The sequence below is a fragment of the Carassius gibelio genome, chromosome B20 (assembly GCF_023724105.1).
Source record: "Carassius gibelio isolate Cgi1373 ecotype wild population from Czech Republic chromosome B20, carGib1.2-hapl.c, whole genome shotgun sequence".
Classification (NCBI taxonomy): domain Eukaryota; kingdom Metazoa; phylum Chordata; class Actinopteri; order Cypriniformes; family Cyprinidae; genus Carassius; species Carassius gibelio.
Window position 1 is genome coordinate 674,430 of NC_068415.1, and position 27,682 is coordinate 702,111.

General features: G+C 43.1%; 2 protein-coding genes across 4 annotated transcripts in view; one reads left to right on the top strand and one right to left on the bottom strand.

Annotated features, from left to right (window-relative positions):
- The window catches only part of magl (MAX dimerization protein MGA-like), a 19,474-nt gene extending 4,187 nt beyond the window's left edge, over positions 1 to 15,287 (bottom strand). Inside the window, exons 1-18 of one of the 3 annotated variants that reach the window (XM_052587051.1) lie at positions 15,141 to 15,180; positions 14,604 to 14,849; positions 11,519 to 11,912; positions 11,043 to 11,412; positions 10,491 to 10,791; positions 9,820 to 9,907; positions 9,553 to 9,639; positions 9,335 to 9,436; positions 9,146 to 9,238; positions 8,398 to 8,948; positions 7,482 to 7,686; positions 6,844 to 7,016; positions 4,876 to 5,019; positions 4,388 to 4,418; positions 3,325 to 3,806; positions 2,914 to 3,127; positions 2,244 to 2,633; positions 24 to 928 (exon numbers count right to left, since the gene is read on the bottom strand). In XM_052587051.1, the coding sequence (XP_052443011.1) occupies positions 24 to 928; positions 2,244 to 2,633; positions 2,914 to 3,127; positions 3,325 to 3,806; positions 4,388 to 4,418; positions 4,876 to 5,019; positions 6,844 to 7,016; positions 7,482 to 7,686; positions 8,398 to 8,948; positions 9,146 to 9,238; positions 9,335 to 9,436; positions 9,553 to 9,639; positions 9,820 to 9,907; positions 10,491 to 10,791; positions 11,043 to 11,412; positions 11,519 to 11,870 (4,488 nt within the window). In that variant the 5' untranslated portion in view covers positions 11,871 to 11,912; positions 14,604 to 14,849; positions 15,141 to 15,180. Of the gene's footprint in view, positions 1 to 23; positions 929 to 2,243; positions 2,634 to 2,913; positions 3,128 to 3,324; positions 3,807 to 4,387; positions 4,419 to 4,875; positions 5,020 to 6,843; positions 7,017 to 7,481; positions 7,687 to 8,397; positions 8,949 to 9,145; positions 9,239 to 9,334; positions 9,437 to 9,552; positions 9,640 to 9,819; positions 9,908 to 10,490; positions 10,792 to 11,042; positions 11,413 to 11,518; positions 11,913 to 14,603; positions 14,850 to 15,140 lie in introns of those variants that run through there. The other 2 variants (XM_052587052.1, XM_052587053.1) reach the window with 2 other exon arrangements.
- A 4,256-nt stretch (positions 15,288 to 19,543) lies between these two features.
- On the top strand, positions 19,544 to 27,209 carry LOC127984251 (bromo adjacent homology domain-containing 1 protein-like). Its single transcript, XM_052586807.1, is given in 9 exon segments — positions 19,544 to 19,642; positions 20,461 to 20,535; positions 21,319 to 22,428; positions 22,679 to 22,947; positions 23,024 to 23,183; positions 23,327 to 23,406; positions 24,645 to 24,736; positions 25,084 to 25,218; positions 25,220 to 27,209. Coding segments are annotated over 7 exon segments (1,869 nt in total). The 5' UTR covers positions 19,544 to 19,642; positions 20,461 to 20,535; positions 21,319 to 21,338; the 3' UTR covers positions 25,263 to 27,209.
- The last annotated feature ends 473 nt before the right edge of the window (positions 27,210 to 27,682 follow it).

Sequence of the window (27,682 nt, forward strand, 5' to 3'; positions counted from 1 at the left end):
CTCTGATTCTTCTCATGACTTACGCTGTCCTCTGTGGTCCATCCGTCGCTGGAGTACATGACTTCAGCAGGATCCGCTCGAGGATCGTCTGGAGCCTGTGGTTTTCTCTTCTTCTGGATCTCCTCCGGTCGGGGTGTGGGTGCTTTAGTGTTCGCAGGAGAGACCAGCGAGGTGCGACCCTCAAACAGAGAGAAGAACAATCCTGCACCAGTGGTTGTGTTCTTCAGATGCTGCTGGACGTCAGTAATGGAGGATCTGACACTGGGATCCCTGCTTTCAGAGGTTTTGGGTTGATGACTGACGTCTGTGATCGCCTCAGGGTCTGGCTCCTCTATTTTGGGGTGGCTCTGTGGGGACTGGTCCGTATCGTCCTCCATCTTGATGTGCAGCGATGTTTCCTGTGGCTCAGGTTGGTCAGAGCACGGACGCTTGGATGAAGACTCGCTGCTGTAAGACTCTACTTTAATGATAACTGGAGAAGTGTCTTCTGAGAGCGCACCACTGACATCTTCAGCTGCTTCTGTTTTAACAGAGGTGGGCTCTTCATGAGTGTTTTCGGGTGATTTCTCGGTGCATGCAGCGGGTACAGAAGCGGTCGTTGGGCTGCTCACACTGGGACTGACAAACATGGGCAGTTTTATTAACCTATATCCTCCAGGAAGTAACAATGTTCCAGTTCCAGTCGACTCAGGAGCTGTTCCTGTCTGTTCTACACCAGCAGTCTTGCTCTCGGCAGAAGGAGGGCATATCCTGAAGGAAAACATGCCAGCTTTACCAAGAAAACCGTTCTGGAGACCCAGAGCTTCCACACTTCCAAAGGTAGAGTTTCCCTGCACTGTGTGGATTCTGGGAATGATGAAGGGAATGGGTTGAGATGCTGGGATGGATGTGTTCATCTGAGCTGACTGTGGCTCCTGTGGAGCACCTTCTGTAGAGGAACCAGGTGAGAATGATCATTATACAGAAAACACAGACAAAACAGCAGCCATAAAAATGGAGTTTACTCCGAATTTGTTCATGCGTTGTTCAAGAATGGTTATATATATTAAACAATGAGCTTTAAATGCTTATAGCCTGGTATGTGCTCAAGCGCACACCAAAAACAAAGACAGTCTGCCACAGCGCACCGGCAGATATAGGCTAATAATGTCACCAGGGAAAAACAGCAAGGAGACTGCATTACCATTTTATTGACAAACTACTGCTTTGTTTTGGTCTTAAAGAGATGCAGTCAGCGACACTGGTCTTTACCGCAGTAGTGTCGATGCACCTGTGTGTGGTTTCATACGGATTACATGATCTGAGGATATCTGTTTTACATCTAAATTGGTTAATTTAAAAGTAAACATTTCTCTCTCTATAGATCTATTTTTCATGCAAGGAAAGAACACAGAGTTTTGGAGTTTCACGCTCAAGTTCACAGACGGCAGAAGACACACACTGTTTGCTTTCATTATTTTACAAAAGCACAACATTTCATTGTTTTTCTGAGTGCACACGAGTAAACGTAGAGTCTTCACAGATTCTAAAGAGGGGTTACTTTTATCTGTATGACCAAAGAATGACGGAGTATTTTAAGAGCAGGTGACCTACATCTACTACATACATGTTTCTGATGATAAGCCATATTTTAGGTTGATTATGACACGGGCGTTTGATGTACTGTATTACCACACGGACCAGCTGTTACTGATCTGTCCGTCACAGACTGCGTAACTTTGCCTCTTCCTGTGTACTTTTTTTTCTGCAACTAAGTGACTAATAAAATATTGTTAGTCACTATTAAAGGGCATTTTTTCCATAACGTTTTGCCAGCATGATCTGAACATGATCGGAGACAATTCTGGTGTAAATCAGACAAACAGTCTAGGATGGTTCAAAAGTTGTTATCATGAGTGGCGCTAGAGAGTTCGAGTTAGAGACTCCAAACTTGTGGTTAATGTGACGGTCCTCTATCTATGTGCCAATTTTCATAACTTTCCTACAAGTGAACTTCCAGAGCGGAAGAGGAAGAATAAGAACGGTAACGGATTCAATAATAATACAACTTATTAAAACATTACTTTTATTTTTGTAAAAATGTTATGACTTTTTTCTTTAATGAAACATTTCACAGGGTACTTTTATTGTTAAAACTTTAATAAACTATTCAGTTGTATACATTTCATGAATTCAATTGGTTAATGATCCTTTTTGCTTTATAAATCTGATTGAAACCATTAAAAGTAAACTCTGTCACTGACCTGTTCCGCCAGCGCCGCTCTGCGCCTGCACAGGTACCGCTGCAGTGATGGGCACCAGCTGGATCATCTGACCGTTAAACTGACACATGTTGACCCCCGTCATACCTGCGACCGGCTGCAGAACCACCTGCTGCCCCGGAGGAAGAGCCGAAGCCGGGAGAACCGTCTCAGCGCTGGAGAGGGGCGGAGCTACAGTGAGTGGGGCGCTGGAGAGGGGCGGAGCTACAGTGAGTGGGGCGCTGGAGAGGGGCGGAGCTACAGGTGATGATGCTGCAGGATTAGAAGCAGCAGGAGACGGAGTACATCTGAAGCCATTAGGAGCCCAGGGCATCACCCGAGATCGGGTAGTAGGCATTCTGAATGCTTCTTTACTCTGGTTTGCTTGACTCACTAAACAAGACAAAGTAAAGTAGTTCACAGATGTTATATACACTGGTATACAGCTAAAAATGGTTTTAAGTCAGTTATTTTTATCTTTTGCTGTAGTGTGTCAGTAAGAAATATCAGTTTACATTTCCAAACATTAATTTAGTCATTAATTGTAATGCTGTGATATTATTGTGTGAATGACTCACTAAAGACATGACTCGTATAGTTTCACACTTAGATTATCATATCATTTATTACAAAATCATTTCAAATGTCATTATTCATTAAAAAAAGACGATACCTGTGTGTTGTGAAGGACCGATCGCTGGAGGGGAGCGTGAACCCCTCGTCTCGCTGAGCGTCCTGACCTGAAGGGTTTTGGAAATCCATCGGCCCATGTTCTGAGACAGTGGTTTTATTCTGCCAGTGACGTACGCCGCCAGACGATTGGCTGGATGCAGCGCTCCCATGCGGCCCAGGATCAGTTTAGCCTGAGCGTACGCTTTCCCATTGACCTGAAATCAAGGAACAGAGGTTTATGCTGAAAGGGTTGGTTCACCTGGTGCTGATGCAATGGACAAGCCTTATTTAAAGGGCCAGTTACTTTCAAATGGAGTTTGCTCTATCTTGATCACTTCCAGAGACATTAATCTTTATATCTGAACTAGTCTGATAGTAAGAATGACTGCGAGACACAATGTAGTTTCTTTACCTTTATCGGTCCAGGACGCACTAGTGTCTTCTTATCAGCCTTCAGAAGACCAGCGGGAACGACGCGAGAGAGAAGAGGAAAGTGCTTCACCTGTTTCTCGTCAGGTGTGTTTGTTGTCTGTGTGACGTGCAGGTTCTCATTAACATTGAGTGTGTTGACTTTCTGAGAGGAAGAGCTGCTCAGATGCGACGCATCGTCTGGTTTCTTCAGAATCTTCCTCAGCTTACGAGTCTTTTCTCGCGTCTGGCCGAGGGACACGCAGACCTTGTAAATCAACGTGGATCCGCACTCGTCTTTCTTCAGATCTTTGGAGAGTAGCTCCACTTTGTAGATGTGGATGTAGAAGACGGATGCGAGGTGGCTGGTGCCGATGATGCGGAAGAGTTCTTTGAGCACCAGAGAGCGATGAGTCTCCCAGTTACACCCCGAGATGATCTCCAGCACTTTAGTGGGCTCCGGCTCTCCTGCCTCACAGCCCTCCTCTACACACACACACACACACAGGAGAAACACTGACATCAACAACTGTGTGTGACACCCCCCACCACAAAATACAAGAGGATTTTAAAACATCATAAAAAAAAATCTGGAATCTGAGGGAGCAGAAAAATCTAAATATTGAGAAAATCATCTTTAAAGTTGTTCAGATGAAGTTCTTAGCAATGCATATTACTAATCAAACATTAAGTTTTGATATATTTACGGTAGGAAATGTACTGAATATCTTCATGAACATGATCTTTACTTAATATCCTAATGATTTTTGGCATAAAATAAAAATGTTGTTCATTTTGCATTCCCAGTAAAAGCTTGTTGATTGAAGGATGTTGAGATACTTCGCTGGAAAACAAAACAGAAATACTGAGGAATACAAAATACAATTTTGCAGCACATGCAACATTTAATGCCATGACTTTCTGCTCTAATTTAAAACCTTTCCAGGCCTTATTTTCGCACTATTTATTCTGCTTTTTGACTGTTTATTTTTTGTTTTGTATGAAGCGCTACAGAAGCTTATTCCAACACATGGAAGTAAAAGAATGAAAGAGTTTCTCCTCCTGACCTGGACTCTGAGACGCAGACACAGCACTGACCTACAGAGAGAGAGACAGAGACACAGATGAAGATCAGCACTAACACCCTCCAGTGTGTGTGTGTGTGTGTGTAGAGTGAGTGTGTGTGTGCATGTGTGTAGAGTGAGTGTGTGCGTGTGTGTGTGCGCATGTGTGCGCGTGTGTAGAGTGAGTGTGTGTGTGTTTGTGTGTGTGTGTGCGCGCATGTGTGCGTGTGAGTGTGTGCGTGTGTGTGTGTAGAGTGAGTGTGCGTGTGTGTGTGAGTGTGTGTGTGGAGTGAGTGTGTGCTTGTGTGTGTATGTGTGTGTGTGTGCGTGTGTGTGGGTGTGTGTGTGCGCGCGCGCGCGCGTGTGTGTGCGCGTGTGTAGAGTGAGTGTGAGTGTGTGTGCGTGCATGTGTGTGTGCGTGTGTGTGTGTGTGCGCGCGCGTGTGTGGGTGTGTGTGCGCGTGTGTGCGTGCGTGTGCGTGTGTACAGTACCGTGTGGTCAGGAGCTGGAGCGCTTCTTCTAGCCGGCAGTAAGTGCACCTGCAGTGGAGGGTTGCTGTTGTATTCCCGCACACGAGCACACGTCATCATGCTCTCCAGGTACAAGTAAACCGGATCCTTCTCCGTCTCCTGCACCTGTGATCAGAACAAACCCAAATACAGTCTGTGCACACACACAACTCGTAGCTCGGATGGGACAGATTCAACACACTCGATGATTACGAGATCTATGAGAGATATGACAGATAATAAGGTCATTAAACTGAAAACTATAACTATATCATTCCAGTTATTGGGAATACTATTAGGCATTAGGTAGGTTTTAAGTTTTAATAACTGTGTTAGTATTTATTTAGCTTCTAACTGATCTCCTGTTATAAACCTCTACACTACATGAGGTCAAATAAACCATGCATAGAGTTAATATTCTATTGATTTGAGTTAATTATTGAAAGAGCAACTTCTGATGAATTTCCCAAATCAAAATAATCACTGAAATTAACTCTTTCCCAGCCAAACACGAGATTTTCCTGCGAGAGCTTTAGGAGTTCTGTGTAGACATCTACTGTATGTTTTGATAATATTACTGAATATGATCCAGATGAAGGATATGATAAAGACATTTTCTCAGCTTTTTGCTTATAAATGTTTTAAATGTAGAAATGTCTTCTTTATGAAACCTACCAACTCTGGCAGGGAAAGAGTTCAAATTGAGCAAGATATTATACAGTAAGATGAAAATATGGAAAAAAAGTGTTAAATCTCAGTTGAGTTGAGTTGTAAGTTGAGTAAATCTGAGAGTGTGTGAGTGTGAGAGTGTGTGAGTGTGAGAATGTGTGAGCTGAGAGTGTGAGAGTGTGTGAATCTGAGAGTGTGTGAGTGTGTGTGCGGAGAGTGTGAGCAGAGAGTGTGTGAGCGGAGAGTGTGAGAGTGTGAATCTGAGAGTGTGTGAGTGTGTGTGCGGAGAGTGTGAGAGTGTGTGAGTGAGTGAGCGGAAAGTGTGTGAGTGTGTGCGTGGAGAGTGTGAGTGTGTGAATCTGAGTGTGTGAGCGAAGAGTGTGTGAGTGTGTGCGCGTGTGTGAACGGAGAGTGTGAGAGTGTGTGAATCTGAGAGTGTGTGAGCGGAGAGTGTGTGAATCTGAGAGTGTGTGAGCAGATGTGTGAGTGGAGAGTGTGTAAGAGTGTGAATCTGAGAGTGTGTGAGTGTGTGTGCGGAGAGTGTGAGAGTGTGTGAGTGTGTGAGCGGAGAGTGTGAGTGTGTGAATCTGAGTGTGTGAGTGGAGAGTGTGTGAGCGGAGAGTGTGAGTGTGTGAATCTGAGTGTGTGAGCGGAGAGTGTGTGAGCGGAGAGTGTGTAAGAGTGTGAATCTGAGAGTGTGAGTGGAGAGTGTGTGAGTGGAGAGTGTGAGCGTGTGTGAATCAGAGTGTGTGAGTGTGTGAGCTGAGAGTGTGTGTGAGCGGGGGATGTGTGAATCTGAGAGTGTTTGTGTGTGTGAGCGAATCTGAGAGTGTGTGAGCTGAGAGTGTGTGTGAGCGGGGGATGTGTGAATCTGAGAGTGTTTGTGTGTGTGAGCGAATCTGAGAGTGTGTGAGCTGAGAGTGTGAGAGTGTGTGAGTGTGTTTGTGTGAGCGGATCTGACCTGAGGCCGGGGCCGCGGCGTGGGAGTGTGATGCTGTGCGACTCGTCTCGGCGCTCCGGACGCTCTGGGAGTGTGTGAGAGCGGAGAGTGTGAGAGAGTGTGTGTGTGTGTGAGTGTGTGAGCGGAGAGTGTGAGAGTGTGTGAGTGGAGCTGACCTGAGGCCGGGGCCGTGGTGCAGGAGTGTGATGCTTTGGGTTCGTCTCGGCGCTCTGAGAGTGTGTGTGTGTGTGTGAGAGCGGAGAGTGAGAGAGTGTGTGTGTGTGTGAGAGCGGAGAGTGAGAGAGTGTGTGTGTGTGTGCGAGTGTGTGAGCGAAGCTGACCTGAGGCCGGGGCTGTGGTGCAGGAGTGTGATGCTGTGCGGTTCGTCTCGGCGCTCCGGATGCTCTGGGAGTGAAGAGCGGCTCCGGGTCGTGTTCTCCCGCTCTCCTCCTCCACAGGACACTGACTCGGAGCGCCGGCTCCGGCCTGCCGTCTGATCCAGGGCCAGACACGGCTGAGGGACACGAGACACAAGCTCTTAGTTTGAATTATTTAGTTTCAGGGCTGAGTGATTCTCGCTCTACTCTCTGATCAGTCACACACAGACGAGTGTTTCATCATATACCTCTGTGAATAAACACTATATAAATACACACCTCGCACACTTTAATGCCCTCTGAATAGAACAGAGACACTAGTTTCAAACTGAAATCATGGCAGATTCACAGGGCACTTGCACTCGAAGGAGATTGAAAACACTGCCTTCGGTCATTTTTCATTTGAATTACCTTGACTTCTGGGAGTTTTTTTTTTAAAGCAGTGTAATTTCTGAGTATATGATGCATATAAGACAAGTTTGTACAGGATGTAGTTGTAGTTCATGCATCTTCTCTGCAAAGATATTTAACAAGTGATTTGTTTAACACTGACAACTTTGTGTGTGTGTGCGTGTGTGTGTGTGTGGACCGTGCAGACGTACGGAAGGCCACCAGACTCCGGGGTCTGTGTTCGGAGCGCACGAGGAGGATCCGGTGTCTGAAGCAGCCGCAGCTGAACATGCACTGCACACGTCTGCAGTGAGTGGATCCTCGCACTTCTCTGTTCAGACTCTCACACACACAGCCCAGACGACAGAAGTCTTTAGCACACGCTCCGTCCCGCACACGCCTCGTCTGCACCGCTCTCTGCACACAACAACAACAGCATGACAACACTGAACAATCGTTTCATATTATTAAACCTTGTGCTAATGCTAATGATAATCCAGTGGGGGAAACATGAATCCTGTCTCTCTCTCATCCAGCAGTGTGTGTGTGTGTGTGTGTGTGTGAGCGGTCACCTCGGCGGTCAGCAGTGTGTGTGTGTGTGTGTGAGCGGTCACCTCGGCGGTCAGCAGTGTGTGTGTGTGTGTGTGTGTGTGTGAGCGGTCACCTCAGCGGTCAGCAGTGTGTGTGTGTGTGTGTGTGTGTGAGTGGTCACCTCGGTGGTCAGCAGTGTGAGTGTGTGTGTGTGTGAGTGGTCACCTCAGCGGTCAGCAGTGTGTGTGTGTGTGTGTGTGAGCGGTCACCTCGGCGGTCAGCAGTGTGTGTGTGTGTGTGTGAGCGGTCACCTCGGCGGTCAGCAGTGTGTGTGTGTGTGAGCGGTCACCTCAGCGGTCAGCAGTGTGTGTGTGTGTGTGAGCGGTCACCTCAGCGGTCAGCAGTGTGTGTGTGTGTGTGTGTGAGCGGTCACCTCAGCGGTCAGCAGTGTGTGTGTGTGTGTGTGTGAGCGGTCACCTCAGCGGTCAGCAGTGTGTTTGTGTGTGAGCGGTCACCTCAGCGGTCAGCAGTGTGTGTGTGTGTGTGAGAGCGGTCACCTCAGCGGTCAGCAGTGTGTGTGTGTGTGTGAGCGGTCACCTCGGCGGTCAGCAGTGAGCTCAGAGCGAGGTCGGCTCTCTCAGCGCTGATGTGAGTGTGACTCTGTCCGAGAGAGACTTCCTGTTCCTCCTGAGCCTGCAGCTCGGTCAGCTTCTGAGCGACTCCGTCCAGCGCGTCTCTGTTGAACCTCAGCGTGCGTCTGCGCCGCCGGTACCTTCTCCTGCGTCTGCCCTGAGCTCCGCTGGACGCCGCCGGACGCTGAGGAGGATCTTCAGAGACGCTGCGCTTCCATCGGAGTCTGGTGGAGGAGCAGCGCAGCGACGCTTCGGGAGCCACTCGAACACCTCGTCTGGATCTCCACGCTTTAGTGCGCTTGTCACGGCGTCCGGGGGGGGCACAGCTGCGCGTCTGGAGCACACTATCTAGGGTCTTCACATAGCTAGTGCTCCTGACGGGCAGCTGGTAGAGCACCGGAGCCGGAGCGCTGGAGGAAAACACATCGGCTCGTTCACTGATCCGCTGAGCTTCGGCCTCCAGATACTCGTCCAGCAGCACCGAGGAGAACGCAGAGTGACCGGCCGAGCCGGAGCCTGAGCAACAAGACAAAATCACACCTGAAGAGACGGCAAGCCAGTACAGGAAGTAGAGCTGGGAAAATACACTGATGCGAGAAATTATACAGCATTGAGATTCTTTGCGATGCTTTCTAGAAAACTAGAGTAGAGCGCATCTGCTGAATCGAGTCTGCATCGAGTGATCAGCGCAGCTCTAGACCAAGTGTGCTTACTGTCGGCTTTACTCTTTAAATCAAACTTCTCCATCCAGCCCTTGATCCTGGTCACATCGCTCGTCTTCCCAGTGCACGAAACTGAAGCGGCGTCTGGACACAAACAAAATAAATGGATTCAACATAACTCCAATATATCATTAATAGCATGTTGTTCTTGGAGAACTTTATGTTTCTCATTAATCTTACGAGAGGATGATGTGAGGACAGGTGAAGGTACAGGTAAAGCAACACCCAGATAATGCAGGTCTATGGGTGCCGCGGGATCCAGAAGATTCAGCTTCAGCCCAACTGTGAAGAAACCAAAACAGAAATGAATAACCCAGACAATAACAGAGCGAAAGATGAACCGCAGACGGGCGTGAGTGTATCTGATCCACATCCTGTCTCATGAACAGTGTGCTGACCTTGTTGAAGAACCGGATGAATGATCTGTCGGTTCTTCAGCTGCTGGAGCTGATGCAGTAAGAGCTTCTCCTGCTCACAGATCCAGCCTGCACACACACACACACACACACACACACACACACGAGTTCATCATCAGAGCATCACACACACACACACCATCAGAGCGTCTCTCACACACACACACACACACACACACACACACACACACACGAGTTCATCATCAGAGCATCACACACACACACACACTCACTCACACACACACACACCTGTATCATGCGCTGTCTTCTCTGCTGCAGGTGATGCAGATGTTTCCTCAGATGTCCTCATGTGTCCTACATGAACGTCCAGAGCTTCCTGTGACACACAGCAGCAGATGAACAGTCTTCAGACAGAGCAGAATACACCAGCAGTGTTCATTCAGAGTAAACACTGAGAGAAGTCTTCAATATCTGTGTCTGATTCACTAGAACCTGCTCTCTATTCATCAGATCCTGAAGAGAAAAACACTACCTGCTTTTGTAGAATAACTGACAGAACTAGCTTCCTGTTCCTAACAGCTCACGTGATGTTAGACCTGCACTGGAGTTATTCTGATATACAGATCACCATTAGCAACAATCCCCAGAAAGAATCCATCATTTTAGAGTTAGTGGGTGATTTTGATATAAAATAAAAGTTCACCTCTGGGTTGTAACTCAAATCTCATTTAATGTCAAAAAAACAAGTTTAATATATCACATGAGCAGTTCTATTCTAGTTCATTTCTTCATTTTCCAAGGGTAAACTGTTTTTATTTGGAGAGGCTGCTGATGAACAGAAACGATCCACTGTTTATTTCACAGATGCAGAGACTGGAAGACCGTCTCCTGAACTACACGTGTGTGACAGCTGTGCTGGAGACCGGTAAAGCTCGTGTGTGTGCAGGGGTCGGTCGTACCTTGGCAGTGAAGGACACAAACAGCAGGCCGTCCACGTGCTCCAGGTCAGGCTGCATGGACACGGTGTGTGTGGGGGGGCTGACCGCAGCAGATCGGTGCTTCACATTAGTCCACCATTTAGCCCTGGCTTTCCTGGCTCCGCTCCTCCAGCCCCTGCGGTAAACACGCTTGACCCCGCGGCTGACCCCTGACCTGTGCGGCTCCTGCGCAGCTGGTCCAGGGGCTAACGAGGACACGGGCTGAGCGGATTCATCTCTCACGAGCGTCTCTTCACTGGACTCGGTGTGTGTGTGTGTCGAGCTACAGCAGAAGAAGAAGCACCGTCATAATCAAACACACTCATGATCTCCTCCAAACTGATACGACCCTGTCACCAGTCATAAGGGTCAGGCTTTTAAAGGTGAGAGATATACAGGGCTCCAGACTGCGACCTTGTTTTCTGCCGGGTGCATGCGTTTTGATAACTACTATTTAAGATGGATTCAAATAAAGGGCTGTCTGACCCAAAGTTGTTCCTGCTCTCACTGTGAATGATTGATCAGAGCGTGTACCTGCGGTGTTTCGGCGAGCGTCCGTTCAGAGCCAGCTTGAGTTTGTTCTGGATGAGGCGAGCGCTCGGCCCGTCCTCTCTGAACGCCAGCATGAAGGGGTTGCAGTCGATCTTGAGCCGGGTTATCAGAGGGTTCTGGTAGCTGGTCACCGCATAGAAGGCTGTTTTAGGGAAGGTGAAGACGAGAGCGTCCGGCTCGGGACAGGTGCTGACCGGAACCACGTAGAGCCGCGGCTGATAGCGGTGCATGGGACGCAGAACCACCGCGGCGTCGGGATCCTCCGGGCTGTGCGCCAGCTTCATCTTGTAGAAGGACACGGGCCCGTCCATCCAGCGCTGACCCGGAGCCGGAGCGTCCGGATGGAAACACACTGCACACATCAGGCGAACAATAAATCAGGATCTTAATGGTTTGGCGTATCGCCCAGCCCTAAATATGGTTTAAATGATGGTTCAGATATGTAACGTAATACTAACCGTGGGGAATTAGATCAGGATTTATCTTGAAGCCAGTGACCGCTCCATCTCTGAAACACACTGGAGTCTGGAGGGGTGTCTCGGCCCCCTGCGGCTCCCATGTGTTCCCGTTCCAGCGGTGTCGGAGCTCATCCAGAGGCGTGATGTCCAGGATCAGGAAGTAGCTGAGGTGCGGCTGTAACCCGCTCAGACGGAAGCGGCAGCAGGGGAACATGCGTCTGCCCCGCGCCGTCAGGATCATCTCTGTGCCCAGGCTGTGGAAGCGGCTCCAGACCGCCTCGTTCTCCAGCGTGACCGAGACACCACTGACACCATCACCGTTTCCCAGCATGCCCTCTGCTGCGCTCTCCATCGCTGCACACCTCGGCTCATCTACAGGCCAGGCACCATCCGGCTGAGTTCAGCATCAGAAACAAAACAGATCACGGACGGATGAGCTCAGACAGAGACAGGATGACAGAACACGCTCACGATGCTGGGATGGAATGAGTAATCAGGAGGACGTGCAATTATGGGGAAAAAATAAAAAGGCCCAAAAACGTTGAAACTGGTAATAAATTGTTGTTAAATCGTGTAAGTTTCCCTACTTTAATTAACTGGACATGCTTTGTGATATTTTTAATTAGGGTTTGTTTAACCATTAAAACTGAGGCTAGAAAATTAACACAGAAAAAAAAAAAAAGATTTGTGAAAAAATAAAATGGCTCTGAAAATATAACTTTCGTTCCCTTTTTCATAAATTGTTGATAAATGATTCATGTTTCGTGATGGTGATTTTTCTAAATAAGTCACATTTAATTTAACCATTAAAACTAAATACGGAATTAAATAAAACTGAAAAATATACATTTGGGGAAAATATCATTAGCCCCTAAAAATGTTATTTAAATTTTGTTAAATAGTAGACGATTCATTATTTTAATTTATTATTCATGTAGTTTGATTACTAAAATTTTAAATTTGAAATGGATTATAATAAAAGGGCTCTAAATGGACATTTCTTGTGTTGCTGCTCATCAATGATGTTCTAGAGATAAATGTGTGTTAATCATCATCACACTGTGCTTGAACTGAACTGTGTTTGTGTTATTTCTGCTGGTCTGATTTTTGTCCTTCATTCACGCAGTAAACAGAAACATTATTACAGGTAAAGCCTTCTTTCAGTGACACGATCAATGCCACAGAATGAGTTTCTGTCTGTTTTCATCACAAGAACTACACTGTAGACACTAAACAAGTCACTTTGGATAAAAGCATCTGATAAATCACTAAATATAAGTATAATATAAATATACTTCATATATAATCATAACACATTGTTCTTAAATATGCACATGCAGGTGTGTGCATTTATGTATAGAGTACATAATACATATACACAATCAGTGCTTTAAACGGGTCACATGATGAGATTTCAAGTTTTCTTTTCTCTTTGGAGTGTCACAAGCTCTTGGTGCGTAAAGAAGATCTGTAAAGCTGCAAAGACTAAAGTCTCAAACCCAAAAACATATGCTTGATCAGGTCAAGACTGGTCCACATCACCACTCGTTTAAACACCCCCCCACATGTCTACATCACAGTGTGAGAAGATTAACATGACGCTTGGCACGAGTTGAGCTGTTCCTGAATCTGGGAGAGTAGTCTACATCTCATCCGTGGCACAAAGGCTGCTTCTATTAATCGTTAGACTCGCCGTCTGTGAGAGTGTTTTCATGTGTGGAGGATTTGCCACTGATGATTCAAACCTGAGTTTTGAGCAGTGTAGAAGTAGAGCTTGTTGTTTGTTATTTCTCTGATCACATTGCAGACATGGTTTTATGTTTAAGCAGCGCGATACGCAATGTATAAAAAGACAGTCATTATAATCAGTAATTATGTGCCCACTGGATGATGCAAATTTCCTGGGTTTAACTGGTTTCGTCTCATCGGGACACACATCACAGTACGGTGAGGGGCGTAACATTTCCATCTCATGCTTGAGGCATTCGGCCAATCACAAAGCACTGGATAACTGGCCAATCAGAGCACACCTCGCTTTTCAGAACGATGAGCTTTGTAAAAATCGATGTGTTTCAGAAGGCGGGGCATAGAGGAGAATCAATGTTTTTTTTAACCATAAACACATTTCATTACACCAATTACACAAATAACGTTCTTTACAAACAACGTCATATGACCCCTTTAAAAGACACTGAATATTCAGGAATGATATTGATTTGATTGTGCTAACACTATTGATTAATGACAAGACTTGAACTGAACAGAGTTTGATTGCATCACGGTTTTCTCCAGAGCTGCTTTATTGCCGAATCAACTTATTTTGCAATATTTTCACAGATATTGAACTTTATTAAATCAACATCCAGCTGACACAACGTGAATAATGAAACTTTTGTGAAAATTCTGAACTAATTCATCTGTGAAAATTAACTTCACTAAATTACTGAACCGAACTGTCTTTTGAAAAGTAGTTCTAGGAGTGTTTCATTAAATAAAACAATGTTTTGGTACATGTTTTGGTTGCATTTTATTAACTACCTAATTTCTTCCCACTTTTGATACAGTGAATCATTGTTATTGGGTAAGGAAAGTTTATAATTTCACAAGTTTTTAATGATGTTATTAATAAAGGGGGACATATGGAATATTTATGGTTTTATAGCGCAATATATTCCTATAATGTTTGTCAGCTCTACTTTAGGTATTTCCATGGCTAGTTTTGGCCAGATTACCAAACACTATTGTAAAGAAGGTCTGGACCGGATCCGGTTCAGGTGAACGGTTTATTACCGGATCCGGGGGGCCCTGGACCGGATCTGTCGCGCTGTGAAGTGACTCCGATTCGGACCCGTTCGGTTACAGTCTAAACGAGCAAAAGATCTTTATGCAGCGCGTATTTGACGCCACGCAGCGCAAACACGAATGATATGGTCATAGGTTAGTTAACCAGTTAACTCGTTGTAGTCAGTTCTAGCTCGTGCTCGTGAACGCGGGAGTCTGCCAGCAGCACTGCGAGTCAACAAACTCCTCTCGACTCAAACAGACGCCTCTAAAGCGACACAGACGCGTGTTCTTGATCACTCACCTCGCTTAATCTGCGCTGCTTCGGGTCTAAATTGTACCGGGGCGTCAGTGTTGATTCTCGGCGGATTCGGTGCTCTCTAACCGAAATGCCTCCCAAACCAACTGATCCGCCGCGCTCGGTGGCCACGTGACGTCACTCACTGCAACCGCTCCCCGTTCGCGCTGTTTTTCTCACACGGACCAATGGCGTGAGGCTCCGATGACTGAGGCGATGCGTCTTATTTCAGCGCTTTCTCATCGCATTCACCTGGAATCACTTGGGCGGTTTAAATATAGTGGAGTTATTCCTACAGTGAATGAGCTACATTATTTATGTCTCAGTCTTTTGCCGTTTGATAATATGAATCACATTCGTTTTCTTTGATTATTGCTAGGTTATGTAGCTCACGTGAATTATTTTTGTCATGTTTAATAGTGCTTCACTAACTTTGACGATAAAGCATGACAATTATTACACTTGTTGCTTCATTGTTTTTCTTTTTAGTCGAAATGTTTGAAACAAAATATTAATCTTTTGTAAAAATCACTTTAATGTTACCTGACTAGAGAAATAGCCTTCCCAGCGCAGCGGCCTCCTCCCGGAAGTGATGTCATCTCTTGGAGGGAAAACGGCGGTCAAACGTAAGCGTGTTTAGATCGATTTGATGAATTCTGTGATGTTTTGTGCTATTACTTGGCTTGTGTCTATAAAATATGACACAGATCAGTTTGATAACATCAATATTCCGAAACATTGTTAAAAATATGACGATGAACTTCAAGTTGATGTCTTCATGCAGGGTTGGTTCTAGGGTGAGTGGAGATCCGGGGCTTAGCCCAGAAAAATCCATGTATGTGACTTTTTATTTTAATAAATCAGAAAGATTTACCTTGTTTAAAATATGCAAAAACAAATTTAAAACATTTTATTTAAAGTATTGAGGAAAATACATTTGCTTTTTGCAAACAAAAATTAAGATTTGCAAAACAAATGAAACAGCGCGAAAGCAATGATTTTGCAATAAATATTTTCCATGGTCATATCTATTAATTTATTTGCAACGCTGCTTTTATTTTGTGTGTCAGTCTAGTTTGAGCTTGCGATACCATTTTCCCTTTGCGCTTTACTTTTCTGCACGTCTCTTTTTGCGGCACTGTATTGACGTGGGGGTGGAGTCAATGGACGGGGGCGTGTACAACATGCCTCCCTGGAAGTGACGTCATCGGCCCTAGAGACGCAGCTCACTGATCCAGGTCCTTTCATAATGAGCAGAGACTTTCGAGTGGATCGTTTATTTTTATTCAGTAGCATTAAAACATTCATGTTTTTTTGTTTTAATTACTTTATTAACAAATGTATGTGTATTAGCAGCGTTTGCTCAAGTTAAAGAAGTTGTTGTTTATTTCTCTATGTATGTGCACACTTTTATAGCATTATGTGTATTGGGATCGCGAATCTTTGAATCAGTTCGGGAGTTCGTATCGGGATCGCGAATCATTTGAGTCAGTTCGGGAGTTCGGAGCGGGGTCGCGAATCATTTGAGTCAGTTCGGGAGTTCGGAGCAGGGTCGCGAATCATTTGAGTCAGTTCGGGAGTTCGGAGCGGGATCGCGAATCATTTGAGTCAGTTCGGGAGTTCGGAGCGGGGTCGCGAATCATTTGAGTCAGTTCGGGAGTTCGGAGCGGGGTCGCGAATCATTTGAGTCAGTTTTGGGATCGCGAATCATTTGAGTCACCTGACTCCAATTTGGGAGTTGGAGCGGGATCGCGAATCATTTGAGTCAGTTTGGGAATCGCGAATCATTTGAGTCAGTTCGGGAGTTCGGAGCGGGATCGCGAATCATTTGAGTCAGTTTTGGGATCGCGAATCATTTGAGTCACCTGACTCCAATTTGGGAGTTGGAGCGGGATCGCGAATCATTTGAGTCAGTTCGGGAGTTCGTATCGGGATCGCGAATCATTTGAATCAGTTTGGGGTTAGCGAATAATAGATGTATATGGATAGGCATTTTTAACTAATTTAGTAGTTAACGTTAGTTCTAATTACGTTTTCCAAGCTTGTTTAGGTGTGAAATGTAAACTTGTATTGTTTGTTTTAATGATGTGCCTTTTAACAGTATCAAGTATATTAGAAAACTAAACAAATCGTGCCTAAAAAGTGCAGGCATCTAGGCTAATGTAAAGTTACATGATGAAGTCATACTAGTGCGTGTGGCGCGTGTGCAGTTTGAGTGCGTTCTTTCACTGCATTATTCAGTGTATTCAAATGCATTTATGAATGATCACAAAATTCAAGATATGAACCCTTTGTGCCAAAAGGGTTCTTTCTTGTCATTATAGAACCTTTTTAGCATAAAAGCTTCTTTGAAGTTGAGTAAAGAACCCTATGGTTCTATATAGAACCCCAATGATCCCTTTCTTCTGAGAGTTTGTTGTCATTCATGTAAGATTCCAGTCAATCATTCACTCTGAAGTTACTGACTTTAGCTCTTTATGACTTGTTCAATTGTTTATTTTTAATTTTACTTTTTTTTTTTTTTCATTTACATTTTTGTTAATTATTTATTGCTCTTTTGTTGGTTTTGATTGCTTCTAATAAAACACAAGTTTATGATCTTTACAGATCAAGTGATGTGACACTGAAGACTGGAGGAATGATGCTGAAAATACAGCGGAGCATCACAGAAATACATTACACTTTAACACAGATTCACACAGAAAACAGATTATTTACATTAGAATTACTTCTCAATTTTTACTGTTTTTGTGATCAAATAAAGGCAGTCTTGCTGAGCAGAAGAAAATAAGAAAATCTTAATTATTTCAAACCAAAAGCATCAGCAGCGGATCCAGGGTGTTTTTTATGGAGGTGCACAGGAAATCTTCATTACTTCAATATAAAATATTGCCTAAAACACAACTGAATACAATTAATTTGCACTTAATTGTAACTGAGATAGTTGTGTATTAGATCCAGCAATAACGAGTGAATATGACCATGTGTGTATGGTTCCTCATCCACAGGTGTGTTAATGAAGCTTTATTGATCAGTCAGATTGGCTCTGGTTGTTCTCCATCACTGCAAACTCATGGATGAGACATGCAAAGTTTATCAACCATCACTGAATATTATATAATCAATGAATTCTGAAAAAGTAAACAGTGAATGTTTATTATTTTATTACTTAATTCCAACAGTTGTACCTAAACTCTGAACTCTGTACAAAGGAAAAGGAGAAAACCCTGTTCTCTTTTGAATCCCCATGTGCCAGAATGTGAAGATGTGCGGAAGTCAGCAGAACATAAATGCCAGAATATAAAACTAGTTATTATTTCATGCATTTTAAATATGGTTTCATTTTTGTACTTTAAAAAAATAAATGGCATATTTTCTAGTACAAGTGCACTGTGCTCACATTTACTTGTGCATTGAATTACAAATGAAAAATGACAAATCGGCTTGCTTCTTATATTGTGATCTCGAATGCATTAGAGACGTTCTCAAATGTGATGCACATACACACTTTTGCAGCTTAATTGCCTTTTTGGTAATTTCATGAATTAACTGACAAAAATAAAAATGTAAATAAAAATGTAAGTATGGCGGAGCAAAAAATAAATAATTATCACGATAAATCTCAGATCTTTATTTCTTTCAAGTTTAAAGACAGATTTTTGCTTAATTTTACTTCACAAAATAAATATCTCAATAGCAAAAAACTGTTTCAAATCCCAGGACTCCCTTTTAAAAGAGATTTGAATATCTCAGTGGGACATCACCTGGTAAAATAAAGGGTAAATAAAAATACAATAAATCAAGAAACAGGTTTGTGTTGCCTGTCTGATAATATTAATAATAATAATATTAGTTTTAATTGATAGTGAGTTGGATGCAGATCTAAAGTTTGACTGTATCAAAATCATAACAACTGTTACAAATTATAGCAACCTTATTTTAATATGGTGAAAATGTATTTAAATGAGTCACGCTGTTTCGTAATAACAAACATTTATTGAACTCTTGTTATGGTTTTATTAAGGAAAATACATTTGCAATAATTGTAATCGATTTCTTTGTGTGGGTATCTTAAAATAAAAACATATCAATAATAAATTGATATTTCTAACCCATATGTGTAATACATCTTTGGACATATCTGTCATGTGACATGATATTCATCCTAAAATCCATCAATACATGTTCATGTTACATTAGTAGCCTAATTATAAAAGATAGACATGTATTTACAAAAATATATCAAACCCTATATTTATATCTGATATAGACACATTATTACCCTGATGGAGGGGGTTTCAGTGCTTTAGCTCTTCTTGAAGACACTTTATTCTCAGTCTTGTTCTGTGATGGATGATGGAGGATCTTTGTGTTCCTCGTAGTGTCCTAAAACACTTAAATATGAATGACAATATACTTCAGAGATATGTGACTCATAATGATTGATTTCTAGGGGTGCCAATACTTGTGGCCAACATTTATTTCATCATGACACTTTCTCTACACTTTCAATTGTTTTACTTCAATGAAAGGTGAGAATATTTGTGAATGAAAAGATCAAAAAGATCAAGAATACAGATTTATTTCCTCAGCTGTCCCTGTTCATATTTTCCAAGAGTGCCAATATTATTGGAGGCACTGTATATCAATATCATCTTTTTTATATAGTGTAATATATGTAATAAATGACATGATCGTATAAGAAGCAGCAACTGTTCTTTTATAAAAGCAAAAACAGGGTTTAGCTTATTTTGTCATCTAATAAGATGACATGTCACTCGTTTATAAGTGCTGATTACTTTAGAAAGATCTGTTTATTTACTTATTACTGTTGTTTTGTCTCAAGTTCATCTATCGCGACGCGTGCTCAGGGTCTGACGCCGAGGATGAAGCGTCGTGAGCGCGAGCTCCTGATTGGACGAGGAGGAGCAGCATCTGTGTGTTATTGGTTCGCGTGAAGTTCAGCGCAGAGCCAGGAAGAGAAACAGCAGCATTAGACGAGCAAACACCCGCGGGACCGCGACGCTTTACCGCGCGTTGAACTGGTGAGTGTTCGCGCACACAAACACGCGTTTAATCGCGCGCTCCGTGAACGCGTTTGATCTCCGCACGATTATCAAGGGCGCGTTAATCGAGTCGCGATCACGCGAGCCATAACTCGAGAGCGCGCAGCAGAGCTCGTGTTTAACGCGGTTGAGGAAGGGCGTTATTTCTGCTGAAGGAGGGCGTCAGGCCTCTCGCGTTCTAACAAACAACAAACACCGCGACGACGTCACTAACTAATAAGAGGCGTGACGTCACTGCCGTAACGGTAACAGCTTACGCCAGGTTCATGTTCGGCGTCGAACTTTAAATGGCCTCCGCGCGCGCGTACGTGCGTCACGAGACACATTCGAGTGTGTTTGCAGATCAGTTAAAGATCCGCTGCAACTGAAGGGTTACAGGTTCGAGGAATATTTGGGTCCCTGGAGCACAAAACCAGTCACAAGTGTCAGTCTGTTAAATCTGAGATTTATGCATAATATAAATGATCTCTCAGTGATGTGTGGTGTGTGAGGAGGACAATATCTGTCTGAGATACAACTATTAGAAAATCTGGAATCTGAGGGAGCAAAAACATCTAAATATTGAGAAAATCATCTTTAAAGTTGTTCAGATGAAGTTCTTAGCAATGCATATTACTAATCAAACATTAAGTTTTGATATATTTACAGTAGGAGATTTACTAAATGTCTTCATGAACATGATCTTTACTTAATATCCTGATGATTTTTGGCAGAAAAGAGAAATGTATAATTGTGACTCATACAGTGTATTGTTGTGTATTTCTCCAAATATCCGTCTGTGACACTGATGACTGCAGGATTGTTGTTTCGTGGATTGAGACACAATGTCTGAGCTTTATGCTACTACCACAGAAACATATGGCACAAATATTGTGAGTAGTAATCTAGTATTTGCTTCTAAATTCAGCATCTGTGACTATTAGAAACACATGGTGCACAGCGTGATGTTCTGAACCGTCTCGGGCTGTCAGAAAGATCGCTTTTACACATGAACCCCACAACAAAGACAAGAAAACAACTCAAGTGCATCATCTGCAGTAACAGCACATTTGTTAAATGGAATCTTTTTAAATTTACAATTAGATTATGCTAAATTACATGTGCAAAATATTATGTTTGAATATACTCAGTTTCTACGGGTCTTGAAAAGTCTTAAAGCAGAAAGTCTTAAATTGGCATTAAATGTTATATAAAATATATTTTCCTCAGTATTTTTCTTGTGTTCCAGTACAAACATCTAAACATCCTTAAATCACGACACATTTACTGGAGATGCAGAATGAAGGAAGGTTTCTGAGAAATTGATCAAATATTAAATGAGTGAAAACAAGAAACTGCATTGGGGTCAGAAAAACAAACTTGTTTCCCCTTTAAAGATAAGTCCATTGGCAGATATTTGTTCTTGTTTTAATCACAAACTCACTTCATCTGATTCATATTTGCATTTCCAGGAAATCTCCAGTGTAACTTGTGTAACAGTGTTAATAACATATTTAGAGACCATATTGTGTTCTGATCAATTCATTCCTTACATTTCATTTACATGGACTTAAAAAGTCTTAAATTAGCTTTTTTAAAAACCTTTAGAAACCCTGTGATTTGTGTCTTGTTCACGAGTGATGTTGTAATAACTTGAGATCCTCTGTATCCCGCAGCTCTTCTCAGGAAGCATGTGATGACCCATGCTCGGAAAAACACTTCCATTGGCCAGCATCACAGCGAGGGGCGGGGCCACAGACAAAGCTGGTCACATGGTGAAACAGTGGGCGGAGCCTGGCCTGCGCATTCAATGCAAGAAGGCAAGGCCAAGAAAGTCAAGGAGAGTCAATGTTTGGCAGAACGTTCAGTGAAGATGAATGACAGTAAGAGTAAGAAAGGAAAGTCCTCTGCTGGGAGTGAGTGCCATCGGAAGCTCTACCCGCTCCGAGGAAGAAGCGAGGCCTTGGGTTGTCACGTTCTTCTCACTCGCCTACATAATGAGACCAACAGAGATCCAGAACACAAAAAGACAAAAACAGCTCACAAGAAAGCAGAGAAAACCAGGGAGCCGTTGCAGAAACGCCTCAAAACCTTCGATGAACCTTCGGCTCAGGAGCCACGCAAACGCAGACTAGCGTCGCTAAACGCCGAGGCGCTCAACAGCCTTCTGCTTGAGAAAACCGACAGAGCGTCAGACGCCAAACTCCCCAAGAAACAAACCACTACAGAGCAAACCAAGACCTGCTCCAGAAGAGCCAGGAAGACCGAGACGTGCCCAAACCTCACGAAGGAACAGGAAGTGAGTTTGTACGCTCCTGTTCCCCGACGCTTGGCCGGACTCAACGCCGCCGCGCTGCTAAAGCTCACCAGCTCCACCGCTAACAAGCACCGAGTCAGACCGGACAGACACAAAGCAGCGCACAAGCCCAAGAAACCACAGCCAGAATCACAAGACGCCTGCCAAGTGTGCAGAAACAGGAGCTTGGATAAACCCGGATACCAGAGCATGCTGGGATACGCTCCGGTGGAGCTGGTGAAGGAGGAGGCGGAGCTGAGTCCGTGTTTCTGCTGTCCGCCGGAGTATCTGACGCTCTTCCTGGACGAGGAGCGCCTGGTTCTGTGTGCTGACCCCTGCTGCTCCAGCTACTACGTCCACATCGCTCGCCCCGGGCCCAGTCTAAGCCCCGCCTTCTGCTGCCGCCCGGCCTGTGAGGTCAGAGGATTCACCTTCAGCCGCCCGACCTGCTCCTGCCCCTGCTCCAGCTGCAGCCGCCCCATCAAAACAGGTGAGGACCACCGTCTGGATCATAACCATGTCTTTTTCATCAGTCATGTCATCTTGTGTTTTAATATCTTAAGGTTCTGTTAGAAACCGTACGTTGCCCTCTTGCTCCCAGCACACAGCTAGCAACAAACTTACAGATTTATCCTTAAGTGTTGGAAATTAATGCAAGTTTCCATTTTACATGAAGGTTCACTCTGACATCACTTCTGACTCTAGTTGTGATGAGCGTGTGTTTGATTGTGCTGTTTCAGAAGAGGAGCACAGTCACACGGTCTCCGGATGTCCCAGCATGCCCCGAGTGACCCCAGCCGTCCCCAGTCTCCTGTCCTCCATGTCTGACCGCAGGCTTCAGATGGGCAAAGAATGCCCTCAAAACCCCAAACCGCCCCACGGCTCGCTCACTACGGGCTACAGCAGATCGTCCCAGACGCGTCCCACAGGAAGTGCCAAACAGCAGCAGAAGGCCACGAACGGATGGCGTCCTGTCGGAGTGTCCACGGAGAAGGAGGTGTTTATAGCGGTGAGTACTCCACGCTCCCTCGGTCCTCTCTTCATTACTGTCCTCCGCACAGTCTCACGGTGATGTGCTTCTGCAGGGCGATGACCAGACGGTTCTCCGTCAGTGTTATGAAGGAGTGGAGCGGGACGGAGAGGTGATCCGGGTGCGAGACACGGTGCTCTTACGGTCCGGACCGCGCAGGAAATCTCTGCCGTACGTGGCCAAGATCTCGGCTCTGTGGGAAGACCCCAGAACAGGTGACAGACAGGAAGAATCACCGTTCATCACCTCCGAGATCATTTGATCCAACAGAACGACTCGTTCACAGAGTCTACACCACTAATCAACACGACATGCTTTGACGTTAGAATCATTGAGATCCTGATCTGTGTTGTTTCAGGAGAGCTGATGATGAGTCTGTTCTGGTATTATCGTCCGGAGCACACGCAGGCCGGCAGAGATCCCAGCATGCACTGTGAGGTCAGCACATGCTCTTATTACATCTACATTCAGTCATTCAGCAGATGCTTTTATGCAAAGTGACTTACTAATGTTTGCAATAGAAGAATCAACAAAAGAGCAATCATTTTATATGAATACATATTAACATTTAAATAAAAAATGTATCAGTGCTGCTCATGCGCAGGGTTAGTGATAGATGAGAGAGTTACTTTTAAAAGTAACCCTTTACAATATTCCATTTAGGGCTGTCAAAAAATTTTTTTTTAGAATTTTGAATATTCATCGAATTAAATAAAATCCACATTTGAATGCAAAAGTGTTTAAATGAAAACTGTACTCTGTGTGATTTGGCTTTCACCCCTTTGTATTAAACTATGCATGTACACATGATGTTGTTTTGTTTATAGTTCTTTAAGCTAATTAATAATAATTGGTTTATAAACATTATTTTAAATATTATGCACTCATATTTTCTTATGGTTTGGATAGATGTGCATTAGTAATATTTTGCCAATGCGCCCTCTTGTGGCCTCAGAAGAGAAGCCAAAAGCTTTTCTTCACTCTAACTAAAATTATGCATTTTGAATTTGAATATAATTCAAAATTGGATAATATTTGATTGCAAATTTGAAATGACTTTTTCAGCCATTTTGACAGCCCTAATTCAGTTACTCCCTAAAAAAGTAATGAATAAACTCTAAAGTCATTTTTGCTTATTAGTTCAGTTGAATTGAATTGGTTGATAAAATGGGATTAAATACATAAAGGACATTAGTGTAATGTAACGTTTTATTGCAGATTTGAATCATATTCTGAGTTGTCATTGATTTTGAGGAACACTGAATGTGTTTGTGAGATGATGTTCACACACAACACTCTGCACTGACTCCTGTTCTCTGTCTCCATGGCAACACCGGAGCTGTCACTCAACACATTGTAACAAAGTAACGAGATACTGATTTAAAAAAATGTAACTCAGACATCAGTGACTCTGGAGCACAAACCAGACTCAAGTTTCTGAAATGGAGAGTTATAAATCATCTCTCCATTGATGTCTGGTTTGTTAGGAGGACAATATTTGTCTGAGATACAACTATTTGTATTGTCTATTTCTACAAATATACTTGTGCTACTCATGACTGACACATTTTGTGTTATTGTACCAGTCTGGTCACGTGACTTGTGTTGTGTCTTGTCTGTAATCCGTCTGATCTTGCTGGAGTAAGTCCGTCAGGTGTTCCTGTGTCTTCTTTCAGAACGAGATCTTCGCCTCCCGTCACCAGGATGAGAACAGCGTGGCCTGCATCGAGGAGCGCTGCTATGTTCTGCCGTTAGCACAGTACTGCAGGTGACTCATCTGAACGCCTCTGATTGGCCGCTGCGTTCATAAACTCAACAGAATCGTTTGTGATTGGTCATAACGCAACACTGCATACATCCACTACAACAGTGGAATTAACATCAAAATTTCAAGTCTAACCTTAAAATGTATGCTTTTTATTTACTCTTCTCCCTTTAAATACTTTGGTGAGATACTTTAGTGTCCGATTCTCACTTTCAACTAGTTGGTTATTAGCATGATTAATAGTCTATTGAGAACTGGACTGAACTAAAGTGTGACCAGAATAACTGATGTCTAGTATCTAGTATTATTTTTTATTTAAAGGTGACTTGACAGTGCATGTGGTGTTACAGATTTTGTGCCTTGGTGAAGCGGCGCTCAGAGGGCGTGCCTGACCACGCCCCGCTCGTGCCCCGCCCCTCTGACAGCGCTGGCCCCGCCCACCGCCTGCTTCCCGATGGCGTGGATCCGCAGCTGGTGTATCTGTGTCTATGACTTCCGCTACGGACGCATCCTGAAGACGCCGCAGTGAAGCTGGTTCTGTTCCTCTCTCTGTCATGTTCACTGGACTGTCACACTGCTGAGGGCTGACGGAGGAACCTCTTTCAGAAAACATCTCCACTGGTTTAGGACTAGACCACAGATCCAGATTAAAGGTCCGTTCACACTAATGACGATATAACCATAACTATAATCCAACCACAACTATGACAACACAGATGAACATTATATCAGTGTCCTGCAGCACAGAAGCAGTCATCAGTGTCTCAGACGTATATTTGGAGAAATAGACAACAATACACTGTATGAGTCACAATTACAAACAATACAGTTTTTGGTGTGAACGTGCCTTAAGAGTTTCTTAGGAGTTTCATTCTTTTGTTAAGCACAAAAGAAGATACTTTGAAGAATGTTGCAAACAGACACTTGACGGTAGCCATTGACTTCCACAGTATTTTTCTATCCTGTCATGTGATTTTGGGGTGTACTGTCCCTTTAAGAGTGTGTTTGTGTGAAGCTCAGCTGAGGTGAGTGAAGCTCACGCTTAAGTCTTATATCTTTTATAAATGATTGATTTGAAAATCTGACCAAACGAACCAAAGGACGGTGAGAATCACCAAACAGTCATTGTTAAACTCTGAATCACTGAGTCCGAACAGCTGATTAGTAAGGAGATCTATGTTTTATACGTATGAAATTAACTTCTCTAGAATGCACAAATATATTTTAATATTTATTTGATGAACCGACGCTTCTAGTTTCCCCGAGAGAGATTGCACTATTACATTCCCTGTCATTCTAGCTTCGCTGCTAATCTAACTTCTAATCTAATCTAGCTTCATCTTCTAGTGAACATCTAACCAAGAGATTCCCAAAGTGAGAGTTTCTCGGACTGAACAATGAACAATGCATTTCATTATGAGTTTTTCACCTAGTTATTTCTCCAAGCTTTTCCGGAGATACTAGTAATGATGGATCTAACTAGTTCAGCTGGTGATTAGATGATTTTCTAGTGTCTCTATATATTTATGATGTTTAAAGTGTGAAATCAGCAGCTCGTTGTTCTCCGCTAATTACAGAAAAGGAAAAATCATTTCTATGTTTGGGAACAGCATTGTCTTTCTGCTTTCAATTTCTTCGTAACGAAAAGGAGATATTTTATTAAGTCTGTTTCTACGGCTGGAATATAAAATATATTTTTAGGACTATTTTTGAGGAAGCAGATCTGTTTAAATTGCTGTTATTTTCTCAGATTTATGATCTGGAGTGAAATCGAGTGACACCATCTTTTATCATAAGTTTATCAGACTTTGGAGACTTTTAATTTGTATTTATAGAAATTATTTAAAATGGAGTATAAGCATAAATCTATATTTCATATAGTTTAGAAATGTTTTGGAGTGCTGTGGCTCAATATAAATGTTATTTGTGTTAAATGATGAGCCTCATGAAGTCTTTATTAGTAATATTCAGCCGAGGTTAAACCCAGTCGGACTGCTGTGATTAAATACCACACAAACACGGTGTAAAACATGGTAGAAGTAGTTTCACCGGTGACTCACTGAGCCATATTTAAATCTGTATTGTGTCTGTAACGAAGCTGAGTGATGATTATTAAAGACAGAATGACTTTAACCCTTTCAGAGCACTGGAAATATCTGGGATCATTCCCTTCAGTCGAACCCTGCACCTGATGACCGTCAGCTCACTCTGAACTCTTTGATTCTTGTTTTGTCTCATTGTGAGCTTCGTTGTTATCTGATGTTTTGTTTTTGTTGCTGTGCTTTGCTTTTATTTTCTGTATTTTGGTTTACTTTGATTTTTATTTTGTACTTTGTTGTTTTGGTTTGGGCGGAGATTAAAAGAGAAGTTGTTATCTGATGTCTTTATTTTGTCACTTGTTTGTTTGTTGATGGCAGTATGATTATTGCTCAGTGAAAGAGTATTTATAAAATATAAACTGAAGTCTTTTGTGAAAGCGTTGAGTCCTGTGTTTACTGATTCTCCTGATATTATAAAACACTTATTTTAAAGTAATAAATCACGTGTAACGTAGCATTTTTTTTATAACAAAAAAATAATTGAGATACCATTAGTTTTTTTTTAATATAGTTCTTATTGTTATATCTAACATTTTTAATTTTAATTCAAAAGTTACATTGGTTTCATTTTGTAGTAGTCCCCCCCCCCCCCAGATGTCTATATAGTTTGTATATTTTATTTAAGTTGCAGATGACCACTAGTTATTATAGTCATATTTTATTTCAGTTACTGCTGTCAAATGATTAATCACATCCAAAATATAAGTTTCTGTTTACATGAGACAAATGTATATATAACACTATTTAATATTGAACTTATAAACATGTATTTGCGTGTATAGATTTATATCCATATAAATTATATATTAATATATTTAATATATAAACTTACTTTTTTTCGTAAATATAT